Genomic DNA, 15,835 nt, shown 5'->3' with positions numbered 1-15,835 from the left:
CAGGAGAGGAAAAGCTGCTTCTGTAATGAGCCAGCCACTCCCAGTCCCTATTCAAGCCCAGATTAATGGTGTTAAATTTGCAAATGAATTTCAGTTCTGCTAAAATTCATTTTAAAATTCATTGCGGAGGGACTGTCTAGTTTGGCCAATGTACATCACATACAGCCCGCAGCTAAAACCTCTCCAGCGCATTATCCATGATCTACAACCTATCCTGGAAAATGATCCCTCACTCTCACAAACCTTGGGAGGCAGGCCAGTCCTCGCTTACAGACAACCCCCCCAACCTGAAGCAAATACTCACCAGCAACTACACACACCACACCACAGAAACACCAACCCAGGAACCAATCCCTGTAGCAAACCTTGTTGCCTACTCTGTCCCCATATCTACTCTGGCGATATCATCAGAGGACCCAACCACATCAGCCACACCATCAAGGGCTCATTCACCTGCACATCCACTAATGTTATATATGCCATCATGTGCCAGCAATGCCCCTCTGCCATGTACATTGGCCAAACCGGACAGTCCCTCCGCAAAAGAATAAATGGACACAAATCAGACATCAGGAATGGTAACATACATAAGCCAGTAAGTGAACACTTCAATCTCCCTGGTCATTCTATTACAGATTTAAAAGTCACTATCATTGAACAAAAAAACTTCAGAAACAGACTTCAAAGAGAAACAGCAGAACTAAAATTCATTTGCAAATTTAACACCATTAATCTGGGCTTGAATAGCAGCTTTAAGGTGCCACTAAACTGTATGTAAAGTTTCTCTGTCTCCTCCCACTACCAGTGTTGTGCTTTTCCCACACTACCTGCAAACTAGAACAGCCGCCATGCAAAGGTACATCAGATGTCATCTTCTCTTGGAAGTCACTGCTGACAGCCCACTCCTTTGACAAAACCTGCCAGCACCAATGGCCTTGTGCCACCCTTTATTAACAGTGCTGTACCCCTTCGCACCAGCTAGGAATACTTTGCTCTTCAAGGCCTGATCTACACTGGCAATATTGGGAAACCTCCTGCCATTGCACCACCTCTGGTACTACCAACAGTGAGAACCTCAGTAGCGACTGGCTGATGAAATCCTAACGCCCCAGTTATCTGTCCCTGCTATGAGGTAACAGAGTGGTAAATGGTCAGCAGCAGTGCTCCTACTGTAGCTACTCGCCACAGAGTTGCGCCTAGTGCTAGTGCAATTCCCCAAATGTATTCGCGCTGACACAGCCTCACAGGGCCTTTCACCCAAAGGCCTCGGTGCTTCTTACACTCCTGAGCGACTCACTCTTCACAAACCCTATTAAGTATTACCCCTGCCTTAAAGGCAAGGAAACTGAGGCACAGAGAGGCAAAATGACACACATCAAATCCATGGCAGAGGTGAGACCTGAATGCAGCAGTTCAGGTCCCCTGCTGTAACCACCGGATCTGTTTCTGCTCTGCGGGGCAGGGAAATGTTTTCCATGTTGCCCGTTCCACCCAAATGCCACGTATAGGCTTTGGGCGCCACATCCAGCTCCAGCCCACCCCCAGAGCCCGCACTCACCTGTCTGAAGCAGAAGGGCATGGTGAGGACGCTCACCCCCACGATGCTATTCACAATGTTCATGATCAGGCCCCAGTTGGACCCTGCAGCTGCAGAGGACGCCATGGCGAGTGGGGCTGGAGCCTGGACCACCCGGGGACGGAGCAAAAGCAGGATCGGGAAGGACCGGGGAACCCCACGGGAGAGGAAAGGAGGCCTGGGGATGGGCTCCCCGACAGAAACTGGGACAACTCCGGGGTGGGGAGGCCTGAGATGGGGGGGGCAGATCGGGGGGGAGGGGGCAGGGCAAGCGATGGGGGGGCAGATCGGGGGGGAGGGGCAGGGCAAGCGATGGGGGGGAAGACCCGGGGGGAGGGGGCAGGGCAAGCGATGGGGGGGCAGATCGGGGGGGGCAGACCCGGGGGGGAGGGGGCAGGGCAAGCGATGGGGGGGGGGCAGATGGGGGGGAGGGGGCAGAGAAAGCGATGGGGGGTCACCCGGGGGCAGCGGCCCTGGGTTCAGGCGGGGGCCCGAGTCTCGCTGTGCCCGCCCGGCTGGCCTCCCCCCACGGTTCGCCCCATGCTCCCCGGACAGGCTCCCTCCGCGCCGGCCGCTCTCCCGACGGCAGCGCCGAGCCCGGCCCAACCACCCGCCACTTCCGGGTGCTGCTCCGCTGGCGTTTCCGGGAAGCGAGGGGCCGCACCAGCGAGACGAGAGGCGAGAGCGGGCCCCGCAGAGGAGGTGTGCGCCGCTCCTGCCGGCGTGGCGGACCCGGCCGGAGCTCGCTGGGCCCCTGCTGGGCGGGGCCCCGGCCGGAGGGCACCACCTGCGGCGATGTCGCCATGACAACGTTGCTTGCTGGTGTCGTGTCACCCTATCGCCCGGTGATGGCGTCAACGCGTTGTGACGTGAGCCGTGATGTCACTGTGATGTGTGACATCACACCACCGCCTGGAACCATGCCATTGCAGTCCAGCCATGCCATCCCATCATTCCCCGGCCCGCAGCCCGGGCACCGTGCCCCTGGGTCAGGCTGTTACTCCGCTGTCTTGCAGCTAATGGCCTTGCGTCATGGCCTCGGTGTGATGTCATCCTGCTGCATCAAAACGTGTAAACTTTGCCTTGTCGCTCCAGCGTATCAAGACGGATCTGAATTTTGTCCCACAGTGACCTAACGTGACCACGTCTCCCCAGAAGCCACCACCTCAGGTTGTGATATAATGTCATCTGCTTGTCACCAAATCATCAGCATCTCAGGCCACACGGCTGCCTCATGCTGATGTCCTGTGAGCGCCGAAAGACGTTTCAGGATCCATTACTGGACAGGGGGTCACCTATTAAAACCAGGGTGAATCTAGAAAATGCAGGCCATTAGCCAGATGAGGATAACTCTGCCGTTTGTAATGCTTTTCTCCCCTGGGTCAGTTCCTCTGAACACTAAATGCAGAATAACTTTCTGGGTTCACCAGTGTGACGTTGTGCAGTCTATATGGTTTTATAAAAACTTGATAATAAGTCAATATAATGTAACTGAGATAGTTTTAGAGAAAATACGGTAATAAGTGAATGTAAGTAACTGGGATATGCCTCACGCAAAAGGTCTCTTGTAAGGTATCATTACAAAGCTTATAATCTACTGAGTGTGATCATCTGATTTGTATAAATGTACCACTCTTGTATCTAAAACTAGAAATATAAAATGTAACTCTGAGGGCCTATTCTAATTATGTAAAGTGTGGACCATTAATGATGGTTTGGAATCTTGATGACTCCCATTGTCTGCAGATGGCTGTATTTACCTGTGAGTCTTCCTGTATATGTGTGTGCTGGCAAGTGAGTAATGAAGTCTTGCAGTGACATGTGATCATGTCACCTGAACTGGAATCCATCTTTACCCTGGTGCTTTTCCAGTGAGGGGGGTGGAAACCCAGAGAGACAAAGAGTTCCCGCCTTATGCAAAAGATATATAAAGGGGGGGAAGAGAACAGAGAAGGGGAGAAGCCATCATGAAGAATCCCCTAGCTACCACCTGAGCTGCAACAAGAGCTGTACCAGGGGAAAGAATTGTGCCCAGGCCTGGAAGGTGTCCAGTCTGAGAAAAACTTACTGAAACATCTCTGAGGGTGAGATTATCTGTATTTAGTTTGATTAGGCATAGATTTGCGCATTTTATTTTATTTTGCTTGGTGACTTACTTTGTTCTGTCTGTTACTACTTTGAACCACTTAAATCTTACTGTCTGTATTTAATAAAATCACTTTTTATTTAGTAATTTACTCAGAGTATGTATTAATACCCGAGGGAGCAAACAACTGTGCATATCTCTCTATCAGTGTTATAGAGGGCGAACAATTTATGAGTTTGCCCTGCATAAGCTTTATGCAGGGTAAAACGGATTTATCTGGGTTTAGACCCCATTGGGAGTTGGGCATCTGAGTGCTAAAGACAAGCACACTACTGTGAGCTGTTTACAGGTAACTTGCAGCTTTGGGACAAGTGATTCAGACCCTGGGTCTGTGTCTGGAGCCAGACGGGAGTGTCAGGTTCAGCAAGACAGGGTGCTGGAGTCCTGAGCTGGCAGGGAAAACAGAAGCAGGGGTAGTCTTGGCACATCGGGTGGCAGCTCCCAAGGGGGTTTCTGTGATCCAACCCGTCACAACCAGTACACAGAATGATTGCGGCATGGGATAGGATGTGTTCTCCAGGACATGATGGTATCCCAAGGCAATACTGATACGGATTAACTGTCCCTGCTGCTAAGAGGGCTAAAGAATGCAGGAACAGTCCATGCGCTCAGTTCCCATTATAAAATGGTCGTGGCTTCAAATCACACCTCAATGGGCAGCGATACCACATGCACGTGTCCAAGCCCCCACTTCTGGCTGTCTCCTTTGTTTCTTTCACGTGGTTGGGCTGTCATAACTGCAACGCTTATGTGTGTGCCTGCCCTCTACTAGATGTAATAAGAACTGCTCAGCTGTGTTTCACAGGCCTTGTATTGCCACACAAATTCTCCTTTAGCGTCAGTGCTAGGAGCAGCGGGACCTGAGTTTTGCCCCCACTGCCTCTGCAAAGTTTGACTGGACATGGAATACAGCATAGTGGCAACCAGGATCTCCTAGGTGGCCACGGATGGTATATGCCTGAAGCAGCCTCCTAGCTGATATCTGCCACTGGCCACACTCCTTCCTGCTCCTCCCTCAACAAACTCCTGCAAACCCTCCTGTTGCACACAGCATTCCTGCTACAATGACCAAAGAATCCCTGTAAGTTTATCTGTCCTGTACCTGTCCATACTGTCGTATATGGTATGGCAATCAGTCGGGCCTTAGCTCTTTGGGGTAAAGAATCTGTTCTTTGTTTGGTCCGGTCTCTCTCTGATAAAGTACTGCATCCATTTATGGTGCTCCATAAATCATAAGGACAGTGTAGCAGTGGGGACTAGAGCTCAGTAATTTTAGCTACAAACCCACAGGCCTCTCCTGCTTGATTGAGAGGCGATTGTTTAAGCTAACAACCTCTCTCTATATATATGTTACAGATGCATATGAATGGGAGTTCTGCACAGTGCAATGGTGTGGCTCGAAGAGGTTCTCATCCTTTTTTGTTTTATTCAGTTACACCTCACATAAAAGTACATCAGGGACTAAACTTCTCTTTCATGACTGGTCTCAACCCCCAAAGAGATATTTATGGAAAGTTTTGTAACAAATCTTTCCAACACTTTACCAGGGAGATGTTGGGAGAAGTGTTCTAAGGTGCTAAGAAAAAACTTGGAAAATTAGGACATGGCTCCTGGAAAGTTTGAGCCTTGGTTTGTATGTTGTTCTCAGTGAGAAATATACCTGGGGAGGTTCCATTTTTGGAAATTTGGAGCCAATTTTTAATATTTGTTTAATTTTTTTTTTTTTTTTTACAAAAGCAAATATTATTAGAAAAGTCTTTGTGGTATTTACAAAACATTGATTGAAACTGTTAGTTGTTTGGAGATAAACGTTCTCTTGCAGGGTTTGCATGAGTGCCACAAAGGGCGGCTGGCTAAAAATATAACATAAACCAAATTGAAACTGACCAGACTCCATTGCCCAAGTTAAGTGAAATGCAAACAACAGACAAGGTGCATGAAGAGTGTACATTCCAGGTTTTACAATTATGTAGGCCAACATTTTTCAAACGTGACTAGTGATTTTGAGGGCCTTGGTTTGTAGTGCCCAACTGGAGACACCTTAAAGGGGCCTGATTTTCAGAGGGTGGATGCTTGACCTCAGTGCATGCATGTAACTCCTGGGCATGGTCACAGGAAGTGTGTGCATTCACTGAGAGAAACTAGTTCCCGATGCAGGGAACCTGTAAAGAGAGTGCCCTTAGGATAAACACATCAATAGCAATCCAGCCAGTGCCCCAAGACTGGGGCTGAAAGCTGGTGTGAGTGAGAGCTTTCAGTGCAGTTGGGTCTAGGGTTACAAAGTGACAGATTAGCAGAGAAAAAACACACATACCCCAACTGTGCCTAGCCAGCTTGTCAGTGTGGGAGAGCCCTTCCAGGACTGTTTGCATAATGATAACGATCTTATATTTATACAGGGACCTTTCATCCCAAAGGATCCCAAAGCATTTCACAAGCCATACACAGCACACAGGCATCGCTTTGTAATGAAGCCGTAGACACAAACAGCAGAATTGCGAGCTACACTGTACATATGCCTTGTCAGGAATAAATTTATAACCTTAGGTTCCCAAAACACAAGCGCCTACTATTTGAGCTAATGGAGAATCTCCATTAGCCCTCACCAGAAGTAGGGCTTTTATCTTCTCTGTAGCCTGCAGACAGTAACCTACAACACACACAATAACATTACATGACAACTTTACCCACCATTTAAATGCAGCCACCTCTGAAGTGGAACATATTAGCTATTTAACAGCTAATCGCTATTATATTAACTACATCCTAGTTTAAAAGAGGAAATGAAGAACAACATATCCAGTTGAAACTATAAGTGGGAATTTAGTGAAGCAGAATGTCATTACGCAGGTTGGCATTTGGCTACGTGACTCAGGAGTAGGGTGACCAGATGTCCCGATTTTATAGGGACAGTCCTGATTTTTGGGTCTTTTTCTTATATAGGCTCCTATTACCCCCCCACCCCCTGTCCCGATTTTTCACATTTGCTGTCTGGTCACCCGAACTCCTCTACTCCTGAGAAAGGGGCCTGCCCGATCTAGGATGACCACACACTTTTACACGACTGCAGGTCAGCCAAAAGACCTCAGCTGCAGAAGCACAGTGCCTCTGAACACACTGGTTCAATAAGAAGTGCACCACCTGCTGAATCATGAATGCCACCGAAAGCCCCACCCGGAGTTTTGGTTGCAGGTCTCCTATCAAAATACAGGCCAACTTCACCTCAGCCCTCCTTGGCTTGTGAGTTTGGATGGGATTACTGGCTGGCGAGCAGTCTATGTTACCTACATGCCTCCTAGGAAGACATCTGATCACAGAGACCTCCAAGGTGTGGATGCGTGAGCAAGGCAGAGACCAGTTTCCAATATGAGGTCACAAAAAAGGGCAAAAGAGCAAATCGAAGAAACGATTGCAGAGCAGGAGTCTCAATCACAAACACTGGGAGATTTCTCTGTTTGCCTCACACAGCTTGTCACGGTCAATCTCTGGGCTGGTCTTCAGTCCAGCAGGAGAGCAAAGAGAACAGCAGCATCCAGGGGAGATAGTCATTAGAGATGTGCCAAAGAAAGCCAGAAGATCACCCCTCCTGTCCCGCACTTTGCAGGCTGGTGAGGGATGGAATCAGGATTTGATGTTCCCCACCCAGCCTCAGCTCAGAAGTTCTCTGTTATCTAGAGACCCATGCGCATCGCTAGCGGGATGGGTCAGGCCCCGTAGCTTCTTGCTCATTATGGAGTCCTGGGTGTGAACAGGCCCCTCTGTGCAACAGTCACTGGGTGAAGCAATTCAAAACTTAGACAGTAGCCAAAGGGTTAATCACCCCCCAGGCACACACACATACACACAAATACACCCACAGGTGCGCGCACACACACACAAAATTGACTCAAATTTAAAAAATCCCCTGCCGCTTTCCTCCTTTGCCACAGGGTGCAGAAACCCAAGTCCCACACCCCCAGCCCTCCCTAGGGTTTTGTATTATTATTATTTAACTTTGGTTTTGACACATGTTGAAAGCCGTTTGCAGTGTGTCTGCAGGGTTTGCATTCCAAGCCGAAGCCCAAACTGCGAGCAATTCTACAAACCAACCGGCATTTAAAACACAGAAGGAAAAAGTAAATTTAGCAATTGTGGGCTAATGGGCTCCCCCTTCTCTCCTCCCCCTCCTGCTCCCTTTCTCTCCCTCTCCTGTTTATATAACCCCAAAGTCATAAAAATGACAACACATCCAATAGAAGGGAATGGATCTAATTTACCATCAGCCGCCCCTATAAAACCACAGATGGGCCAGAGGGCTGCGGTCTGGGACTCCTCTATTAGATTCTATGCAAAATGAAATTCCATGAATATTGTCCCAAGACTGATAGATGGGGGTTAAACCTCTGAGTCCCAAATTATATAGATTTCTGAGCCAAAGCCGAGGAGCTGCTCTCAGACACCCTGGTAATGAGTAGCTTCATAGGAGTCTATTTTTCATAACTTTGAATTTCAGTGTCACAAGGTCTGGCACAGAGACTCCTTGATCCTGCTTTACAATGTGGCCTGGGGGCTGCTGGGTTTCTTGACCTCTGTGTAATGGTAGAAGAGAGGAGGTCTGTTAAGGAGACATGTGCTTAGCATTGGTATTCGCCCGGCTGATTTTCTTTTGGCACATGATGACGTTCTTGGGGCTGTTGTGTTAAAGACCGACATAAAGGCACACAGTCCTTGGAGAGTCTGAGCCCTATTCCGAAAGGGTGTGGGGAGCTCCTGTAGCCAGGCAAGGCAGGGTGGAGCTGGGGTCTGGGCAGTAAAGCAGGAGTGGGTACCTCAGAGGTGGACCGGTCGGCTGCTCAGATCAGCGGTTCCCTTTCTGGGGCTGTTTCGATTTCCTTTCTCGAGCTTCTGATTTGTTCTCTGCATCGTGCTTGTCCCAGTGGGAGAGAGAGAAACTTTGTGTGTGTGTTTGTGCATGTGTGAGTGTGTGTGTTACATGAGCAGCACCTCTGCTGCTCAGCCCCTGAAGAGCCTGTCCTGAGTGCTGAGATCAAAGCCCATGTGTACAAACCTCCCCCCCCCCACACACACACATACACACACACAGAGAAACAAGAACCGTGGGGAAGGGTTCAAAGCTCCCCGCCCAGAGATTAACCTTAGATTTATGATCTCCTAGTGGGAGCCGTCCCAGCTCAGCCCTGGCCCGGCCTGGCCCTCTCCCAGCTCTCATGGAATCAGGGCATTTCGGGGGCTTCTCATGTCTGGGACAGAGGACCTTGCTCAGACGCTGCGAGGAGACTCTGCCCCCTGCTCCTCCCTCTGTATCTCTTGGACACTTGCTCCCCACATCTCTGTCCCTGGGTCTCACCCTCTTCCCTCCTGGTCTGCTCTCCAGGTCTCTCCTCTCTCCCCGCGTGTGCCTATAATGGTGTGGGGGGGGAAGAGGCAGGGGTGTGCTCAGGCCCCCAGCGACATTCTGGGGAGGTGGGGGGGACGCTGGCAAGGGATACTTTCCATTCGAGGCTGACAGGGTGAGCCTCCTCTCCCAAGTGCAACAAGCGAGCCAGCCTGCCGTTCACCTCTCCCAGCGTGACCCCGGCGTGGCCCTGCTCGGGATCGCTGGAAACACCCTGACAAGCTGACGCAGGCCTGGGTTTCCTCACAGCCATCATCCGAGCCTTCAGACATCCACCGGAGAGGAATCCCGGCCTCCCTGCGCGTCACACACACACCCCTTCGCTTTTTCCCTACCAAGGCCTAGGCCAAGTCCCCGACACTCCCCTCCCCCCTGGCCGCTTTCTCCCCCTACAAACCAGCCCTCTAATGAACTGCAGCTGAAATGCCTCTGGAAATTAACACCCTTGGAAATGAGCCCATGCTAACTGCTGGCCCTGCACTAGTTCCTGTTATTGGCAGCTCAGTTCGGGGCACTGCAGTACAGGGGCCTGTTGTATTTATTGCTAGTTTAGAAATGGGGTCGTTAGCTTTAAATCTCAGGCAATGGGTGCGTCACATGGCAGCACTAACACCACTGGGCCCTCGTTAGCTGCTGGAGATACTGGATGGGGACACTTCCATGTTTCATTAGTAGACTTTGGTTTACTTCCCGTTTCTGTAGAGGGGCTTCAGTGACTGGATCTAGAGCAACATAAAACCTTCGCAGAAAACCCAGAGCCAGGTCATAGCCACTCAGCGCCGGGACAGACTCCAGAACCAGAGCCTGGCCGGAGCATCCGGCGCCGATACGAACCCCAGAACCAGAGCCTGGCCGGAGCATCCGGCGCCGATACGAACCCCAGAACCAGAGCCAGGCCGGAGCATCCAGCACCGATACCAACTCCAGAACCCAGAGCCTGACTGGAGCATCCGGTGCCAGTACGAACCCCAGAACCGAGAGCCTGACTGGAGCATCTGGCGCCAATACAAACCCCAGAACCAGAGCCTGACTGGAGCATCCGGTGCCGATACAAACCCCAGAACCAGAGCCTGGCCGGAGCATCCGGTGCCGATACAAACCCCAGAACCAGAGCTTGACTGGAGCATCCGGTGCCGATACAAACCCCAGAACCAGAGCCTGGCCGGAGCATCCAGTGCCGATACAAATCCCAGAACCGAGAGCCTGACTGGAGCATCTGGTGCTGATACGAACTCCAGAACCCAGAGCCTGACTGGAGCATCCGGCGCCGATACCAACTCCAGAACCCAGAGCCTGACTGGAGCATCCGGCGCTGATACGAACTCCAGAACCCAGAGCCTGGCCGGAGCATCCGGTGCCAGTACAAACCCCAGAACCCTGAGCCTGGCCGGAGCATCCGGTGCCAGTACGAACCCCAGAACCCTGAGCCTGGCCGGAGCATCCGGTGCCGATACAAACCCCAGAACCAGAGCCTGGCCGGAGCATCCGGTGCCGATACAAACCCCAGAACCAGAGCTTGACTGGAGCATCCGGTGCCGATACAAACCCCAGAACCAGAGCCTGGCCGGAGCATCCGGTGCCGATACAAACCCCAGAACCGAGAGCCTGACTGGAGCATCTGGCGCTGATACGAACTCCAGAACCCAGAGCCTGACTGGAGCATCCGGCGCCGATACCAACTCCAGAACCCAGAGCCTGACTGGAGCATCCGGCGCCGATACCAACTCCAGAACCCAGAGCCTGACTGGAGCATCCGGCGCCGATACCAACTCCAGAACCCAGAGCCTGACTGGAGCATCCGGCGCTGATACGAACTCCAGAACCCAGAGCCTGGCCGGAGCATCCGGTGCCAGTACGAACCCCAGAACCCAGAGCCTGGCCGGAGCATCCAGTGCCAGTACGAACCCCAGAACCCTGAGCCTGGCCGGAGCATCCGGTGCCAGTACGAACCCCAGAACCCAGAGCCTGGCCGGAGCATCCGGTGCCGGTACGAACCCCAGAACACTGAGCCTGGCCGGAGCATCCGGCGCCGGTACGAACTCCAGAACCCAGAGCCTGGACGGAGCATCCGGTGCCGGTACGAACCCCAGAACCCAGAGCCTGGCCGGAGCATCCGGTGCCGGTACAAACCCCAGAACCGAGAGCCTGGCCGGAGCATCCAGTGCCAGTACGAACCCCAGAACCCTGAGCCTGGCCGGAGCATCCGGTGCCAGTACGAACCCCAGAACCCTGAGCCTGGCCGGAGCATCCGGTGCCGATACAAACCCCAGAACCAGAGCCTGGCCGGAGCATCCGGTGCCGATACAAACCCCAGAACCAGAGCTTGACTGGAGCATCCGGTGCCGATACAAACCCCAGAACCAGAGCCTGGCCGGAGCATCCGGTGCCGATACAAACCCCAGAACCGAGAGCCTGACTGGAGCATCTGGCGCTGATACGAACTCCAGAACCCAGAGCCTGACTGGAGCATCCGGCGCCGATACCAACTCCAGAACCCAGAGCCTGACTGGAGCATCCGGCGCTGATACGAACTCCAGAACCCAGAGCCTGGCCGGAGCATCCGGTGCCAGTACGAACCCCAGAACCCTGAGCCTGGCCGGAGCATCCGGTGCCAGTACGAACCCCAGAACCCTGAGCCTGGCCGGAGCATCCGGTGCCGGTACGAACCCCAGAACCCTGAGCCTGGCCGGAGCATCCGGCGCCGGTACGAACTCCAGAACCCAGAGCCTGGCCGGAGCATCCGGCGCCGGTACAAACCCCAGAACCGAGAGCCTGGCCGGAGCATCCAGTGCCAGTACAAACCCCAGAGCCAGGCCGGAGCATCCGGCGCCGGTACAAACTCCAGAACCCTGAGCCAGGTCGGAGCATCCGGCGCCGGTACGAACTCCAGAACTCTGAGCCTGGCCGGAGCATCCGGCGCCGGTACGAACTCCAGAACTCTGAGCCTGGCCGGAGCATCCGGCGCCGGTACGAACTCCAGAACTCTGAGCCTGGCCGGAGCATCAGGTGCCGGTACGAACTCCAGAACCCAGAGCCAGGCCAGAGCATCCGGTGCCAGTACGAACCCCAGAACCCAGAGCCTGGCCGGAGCACCCGGTGCCAGTACGAACTCCAGAACCCAGAGCCAGGCCGGAGCCTCTGGCACCGGTACAAACTCCAGAACCCAGAGCCAGGCCGGAGCCTCTGGCACCGGTACAAACTCCAGAACCCAGAGCCAGGCCGGAGCATCCGGCGCCGGTACGAACTCCAGAACCCAGAGCCAGGTCAGAGCATCCGGCGCCGGTACGAACTCCAGAACCCAGAGCCAGGTCACAGTCTCTCAGTAACAGAATGTGCTCAAGACTCTGGTGAGGTTTCTCCCTGATCGCAGCAGACCCGGGTTCGATTGATGATTTTGCATCCGTCTCACAGAGAATTTGGAATTCCTGCGTAAAACCTGGTAAAAAGCAGCATCGGGGGCTCCCTTAGGGTTGGTTAAAGCACGCGAGAAGGAGGGAAAGGCTGGTCTTGCTGCTAAAGCTCTGGGCACATTTTACCAGGTTTTACGCCAGCAAGCCACTCAAGTTCCTGATGCTTTTGTTTAGTTTGTCTAGTTCGATTAGAAACTCTTCAGGGCAGGACCTGTCTCACACGACTTCCATATCCAGCCCCCAGCGCCATGGGGCCCTGATCTCGGCTGGGACCTGTAACAATAATAGTAATAATAGGTGCCACTGGCATACAAATAATTGTATTTATTAATGTGTTTCACCTGCACAGCGTGCCCTCCCCCCACAGCTAAACCATCAAGGCCAGGCTCACCTGCACCCCTGTGACATTAAATGAGTGAGTTTCTCACAGCTCCACCTGGCTGTGCTCCTGCATTCACAACCCGGCAGCACGAGCGTTGTCTGTCCCTCGAAATCAAAAGGATAGCAACAGCAGAAAACTCCCTGGAGGTGCTAATCCTGCATCTGGGAGCCTTCTGAGACATCAGTCCGGCTGGCAGCTGCCTTCTTTTCTTCTCTTTACTGCCCTAGCCCTAAAAAAAATCCCGCTGAATGGTTTGTGTATGCATGCTCGCATGTGAACGCACACACAGACACACACACAGTGACAGATCAGACCTACCCAAGCCAACTGCATGCTCTCATTGGAACAAAATACACGACACTTGTATAATTTGCAGCAATTGCAATGGGTAACCACAAGAATTTGCTCTCAAAAGTTTTGCAAGGAGGTGGAACACTTCTGCCTAATTCCCTCCAGGTGCCACTTACGCTGAGTCTAAGAGCAGCAGTTTTCTGACTCCTATTTGTGGGTGTGTCCGGGCACCCTCCCTTGGCAGTGCCTGTCACCTGCACAACTTCAGTGCTCAAGAACCTGCTGGCAAACGGGCTGGCCATTCACTGCCCTGCCTGAGGGGAAAAGATTAACAGCTGCTGGCCCTCCCTTTTCCTTCTCTTCTTCACGGACTCCTGCTCATGTTCTCGCCTCTGCTCTCTTGCAGGCAGCACGCAGGACAGGACTGGCAGGGCCCTCTCTCCAACTGGCCTAAAGTAAAACCAGGAGTGAAAATTAACCTCAGGGGCTATGAGGGCTCCTTCCCCTGGGGTGGGATTAGACAATGTTCCCCTCTGAAAAACACGGATACAGCCTTATTGGGCTACACTGGAGATCTATGAAGACCTTTAGAGACAGCTCAGCGCAGCCAAGGTGAGGAGACCCCCAGATGGGCCAGGTCAGCATAGCCCCGCCTGGCTCAGCTCAGCCAAAGGAAACTCCTGTCCTGTTCACCGGACAGAACTGTTGCCTGCAGAACACCAGTCTCAGCACACCCAACACACACACTGTGACGAAGTGGGGGATTTTCATGTTTTTTCTTGTTTTCGGTGGGGTTTTAATGGTTTGCATGCGGAGGAGGTGGGACTCAGTTTCCCTGGGTGTTACTGGTTTAACGAGGTGAGGGGAGAGGGAGTTTGTTGTTGCAGAGGACCAGAGAGAGGACTTGGGACCCCAGCCAATGGCCTAGAAGATGGATACCCCAGCGACCGGTAACCTGAGACCCCGACCCGACCCGGAGGCCCAGCTCAGGAGTTGCAGCCAGTTCTGGCCAGTGGGAAAACAATGGGCTGCAGAGTGAGGACCCAGTGACCTAACCAGCCGGTTCCAGCCAGAGGACAGAAGCGAGGAGAGGAGGCCCCAGTTTACGACCCTGTTTACCTGGAGAGAAGACAATGGACAGAGGCGGGGCTTGGGGCCGGGGATCTCAGATGCCCAGCAGGGAAGCAGGGGGGCTCTGGGCTGGAGAGGGGGAGCAGGCAGAGCCCACCTGGATGCAGAGAGACTGGGATGTGCTGGGCTGAGGGAGGCCAGGCCTGAGGCCCTGAGAGTTTCCTGTGCTGTGTTTAACTCTCAATAAACCCTCCTGTTTTACTCTGGCTGAGAGTCACTCCGGTCTAGAGAACAGGGTTGCATCATCCCCTTCGGGGGTGGAGGCCCGGGGGGTCCAGAGCGAGGGGACTCCCTGAGGGGGCCCACGGCAGAGACAGACGTGCTAAGGCTCAGAGAGGTGCGGCTCCAGGAGGTGGTGGAGCCTGAGAAAGTGTATCCCCAAGAAGGGCTGTCTCACTGAAGGGGGCACCCCCTATGGACCTCACGGGGCCAAAAGTGGGCACAATCTGTAAGTCCGTGACACACACGTCCACAACCCCAGTGATAGGGCAGACGGAAGGTAAAAGAGATTGAGTCCAAAGCCAGCCGCCTCCTCCCCGGGTAATGACCTGCCTGGGATGACTGGGAAGTTATGCATTAACAGACTGTGTCTAACCCATCTCTGACAGTGGTTTCATTAGCCAGATGTGGGGTAACCTGCTCCACAAGTTAACCCCTAATAAAACCATTGCAATGGGGAGCCCCGGGGAGCGGGAGCCCTGGTTTCAGTGCCTGGGTCCTGTGTTGGGTTTGAGTTTCCAGCACTGCAGGCCAATTTTTTTTAGAACCCAGCCCCTCTCCAGAGGCAGATATGCCTCATGTATTGGGAAGGCTGCTGCAGACTGTGATCGCACTGGACTAAGCACAGTTGTTAGGACTAACACTAGAGGGCAATCCAAGTACCACCAGCAGGGCTATAATCCCCGCACGGGGGCGTGAGGAGCTCCGGAGGGAGTCAGGGCAGTGAACGCTGGTGCGAGACCAAGGCACAGATCAGTCATGTGATGATTCGCACTGCACTCGCGTACATCGGCCCCACTCAGCACCGGGGCCCAGATGCGCCTGGTGCTGGACAAACCCACTTGAAGGGGATATCTGCACGGCAAAAGCTGTGCCCAAGGCTTGACTCCAGCTAGCACGGGAAGTTCTAGCAGCAGCACAGGGAGTAGACAGGCACCACAGCCCCCGGTATGTTCTCGGCTCGCTAGCCCACACGGACCCGCGCTCTTGTTACCTGGGCTAGCTAGATTCAAGCTAGCCCATGCTCAGCTTCAGCTGTGCAGCCAGACCTTAAGACAGGGTCCCTTTGTTGTCCTTTGCACTTCAGCAGAGAGGCCCATGATTGGCCAGGGCGCTGGGCCGGAACTCCCCTCTCACTCCTGGGCTGAGGGGAGGGGGTCCCTCCGGTTGTGGGGCGGGGGGGGGTTGCACACCTGCTATCCGTGCTCCACCTGGCCTTGGAATCACCAGGGGACTTTGTCCACCCAGCACCCTTCGGCGACGAGCACACTCCTCCTTTAACAAG

The 15,835-nt window shown here is 53.4% G+C and overlaps 2 protein-coding genes across 4 annotated transcripts in view; one reads left to right on the top strand and one right to left on the bottom strand.

The window, feature by feature from the left end:
• Nucleotides 1–2,333, bottom strand: part of SLC38A10 (solute carrier family 38 member 10) — a 47,226-nt gene extending 44,893 nt beyond the window's left edge. For 2 of the 3 annotated variants that reach the window (XM_042840947.2, XM_042840948.2), the window contains exon 1: nucleotides 1,559–2,332. In XM_042840947.2, the coding sequence (XP_042696881.2) occupies nucleotides 1,559–1,663 (105 nt within the window). In that variant the 5' untranslated portion in view covers nucleotides 1,664–2,332. Of the gene's footprint in view, nucleotides 1–1,558 lie in introns of all 3 variants that reach the window. The other variant, XM_065563748.1, reaches the window with a different exon arrangement.
• LOC135974573 (mucin-21-like) lies at nucleotides 2,023–14,498 on the top strand. The gene is made up of 2 exons (XM_065562995.1): nucleotides 2,023–2,445; nucleotides 9,844–14,498. Exons 1-2 carry the CDS (start codon nucleotides 2,023–2,025, stop codon nucleotides 11,968–11,970), a joined length of 2,550 nt encoding a protein of 849 aa, XP_065419067.1. The 3' UTR covers nucleotides 11,971–14,498.
• Nucleotides 14,499–15,835: the final 1,337 nt, after the last annotated feature.

The sequence above is a fragment of the Chrysemys picta genome, chromosome 12 (genome assembly GCF_011386835.1).
Source record: "Chrysemys picta bellii isolate R12L10 chromosome 12, ASM1138683v2, whole genome shotgun sequence".
Lineage (NCBI taxonomy): Eukaryota > Metazoa > Chordata > Testudines > Emydidae > Chrysemys > Chrysemys picta.
Note: the sequence above shows the minus strand (reverse complement) of the source record. Positions and strands in the feature narration are given on the sequence as shown.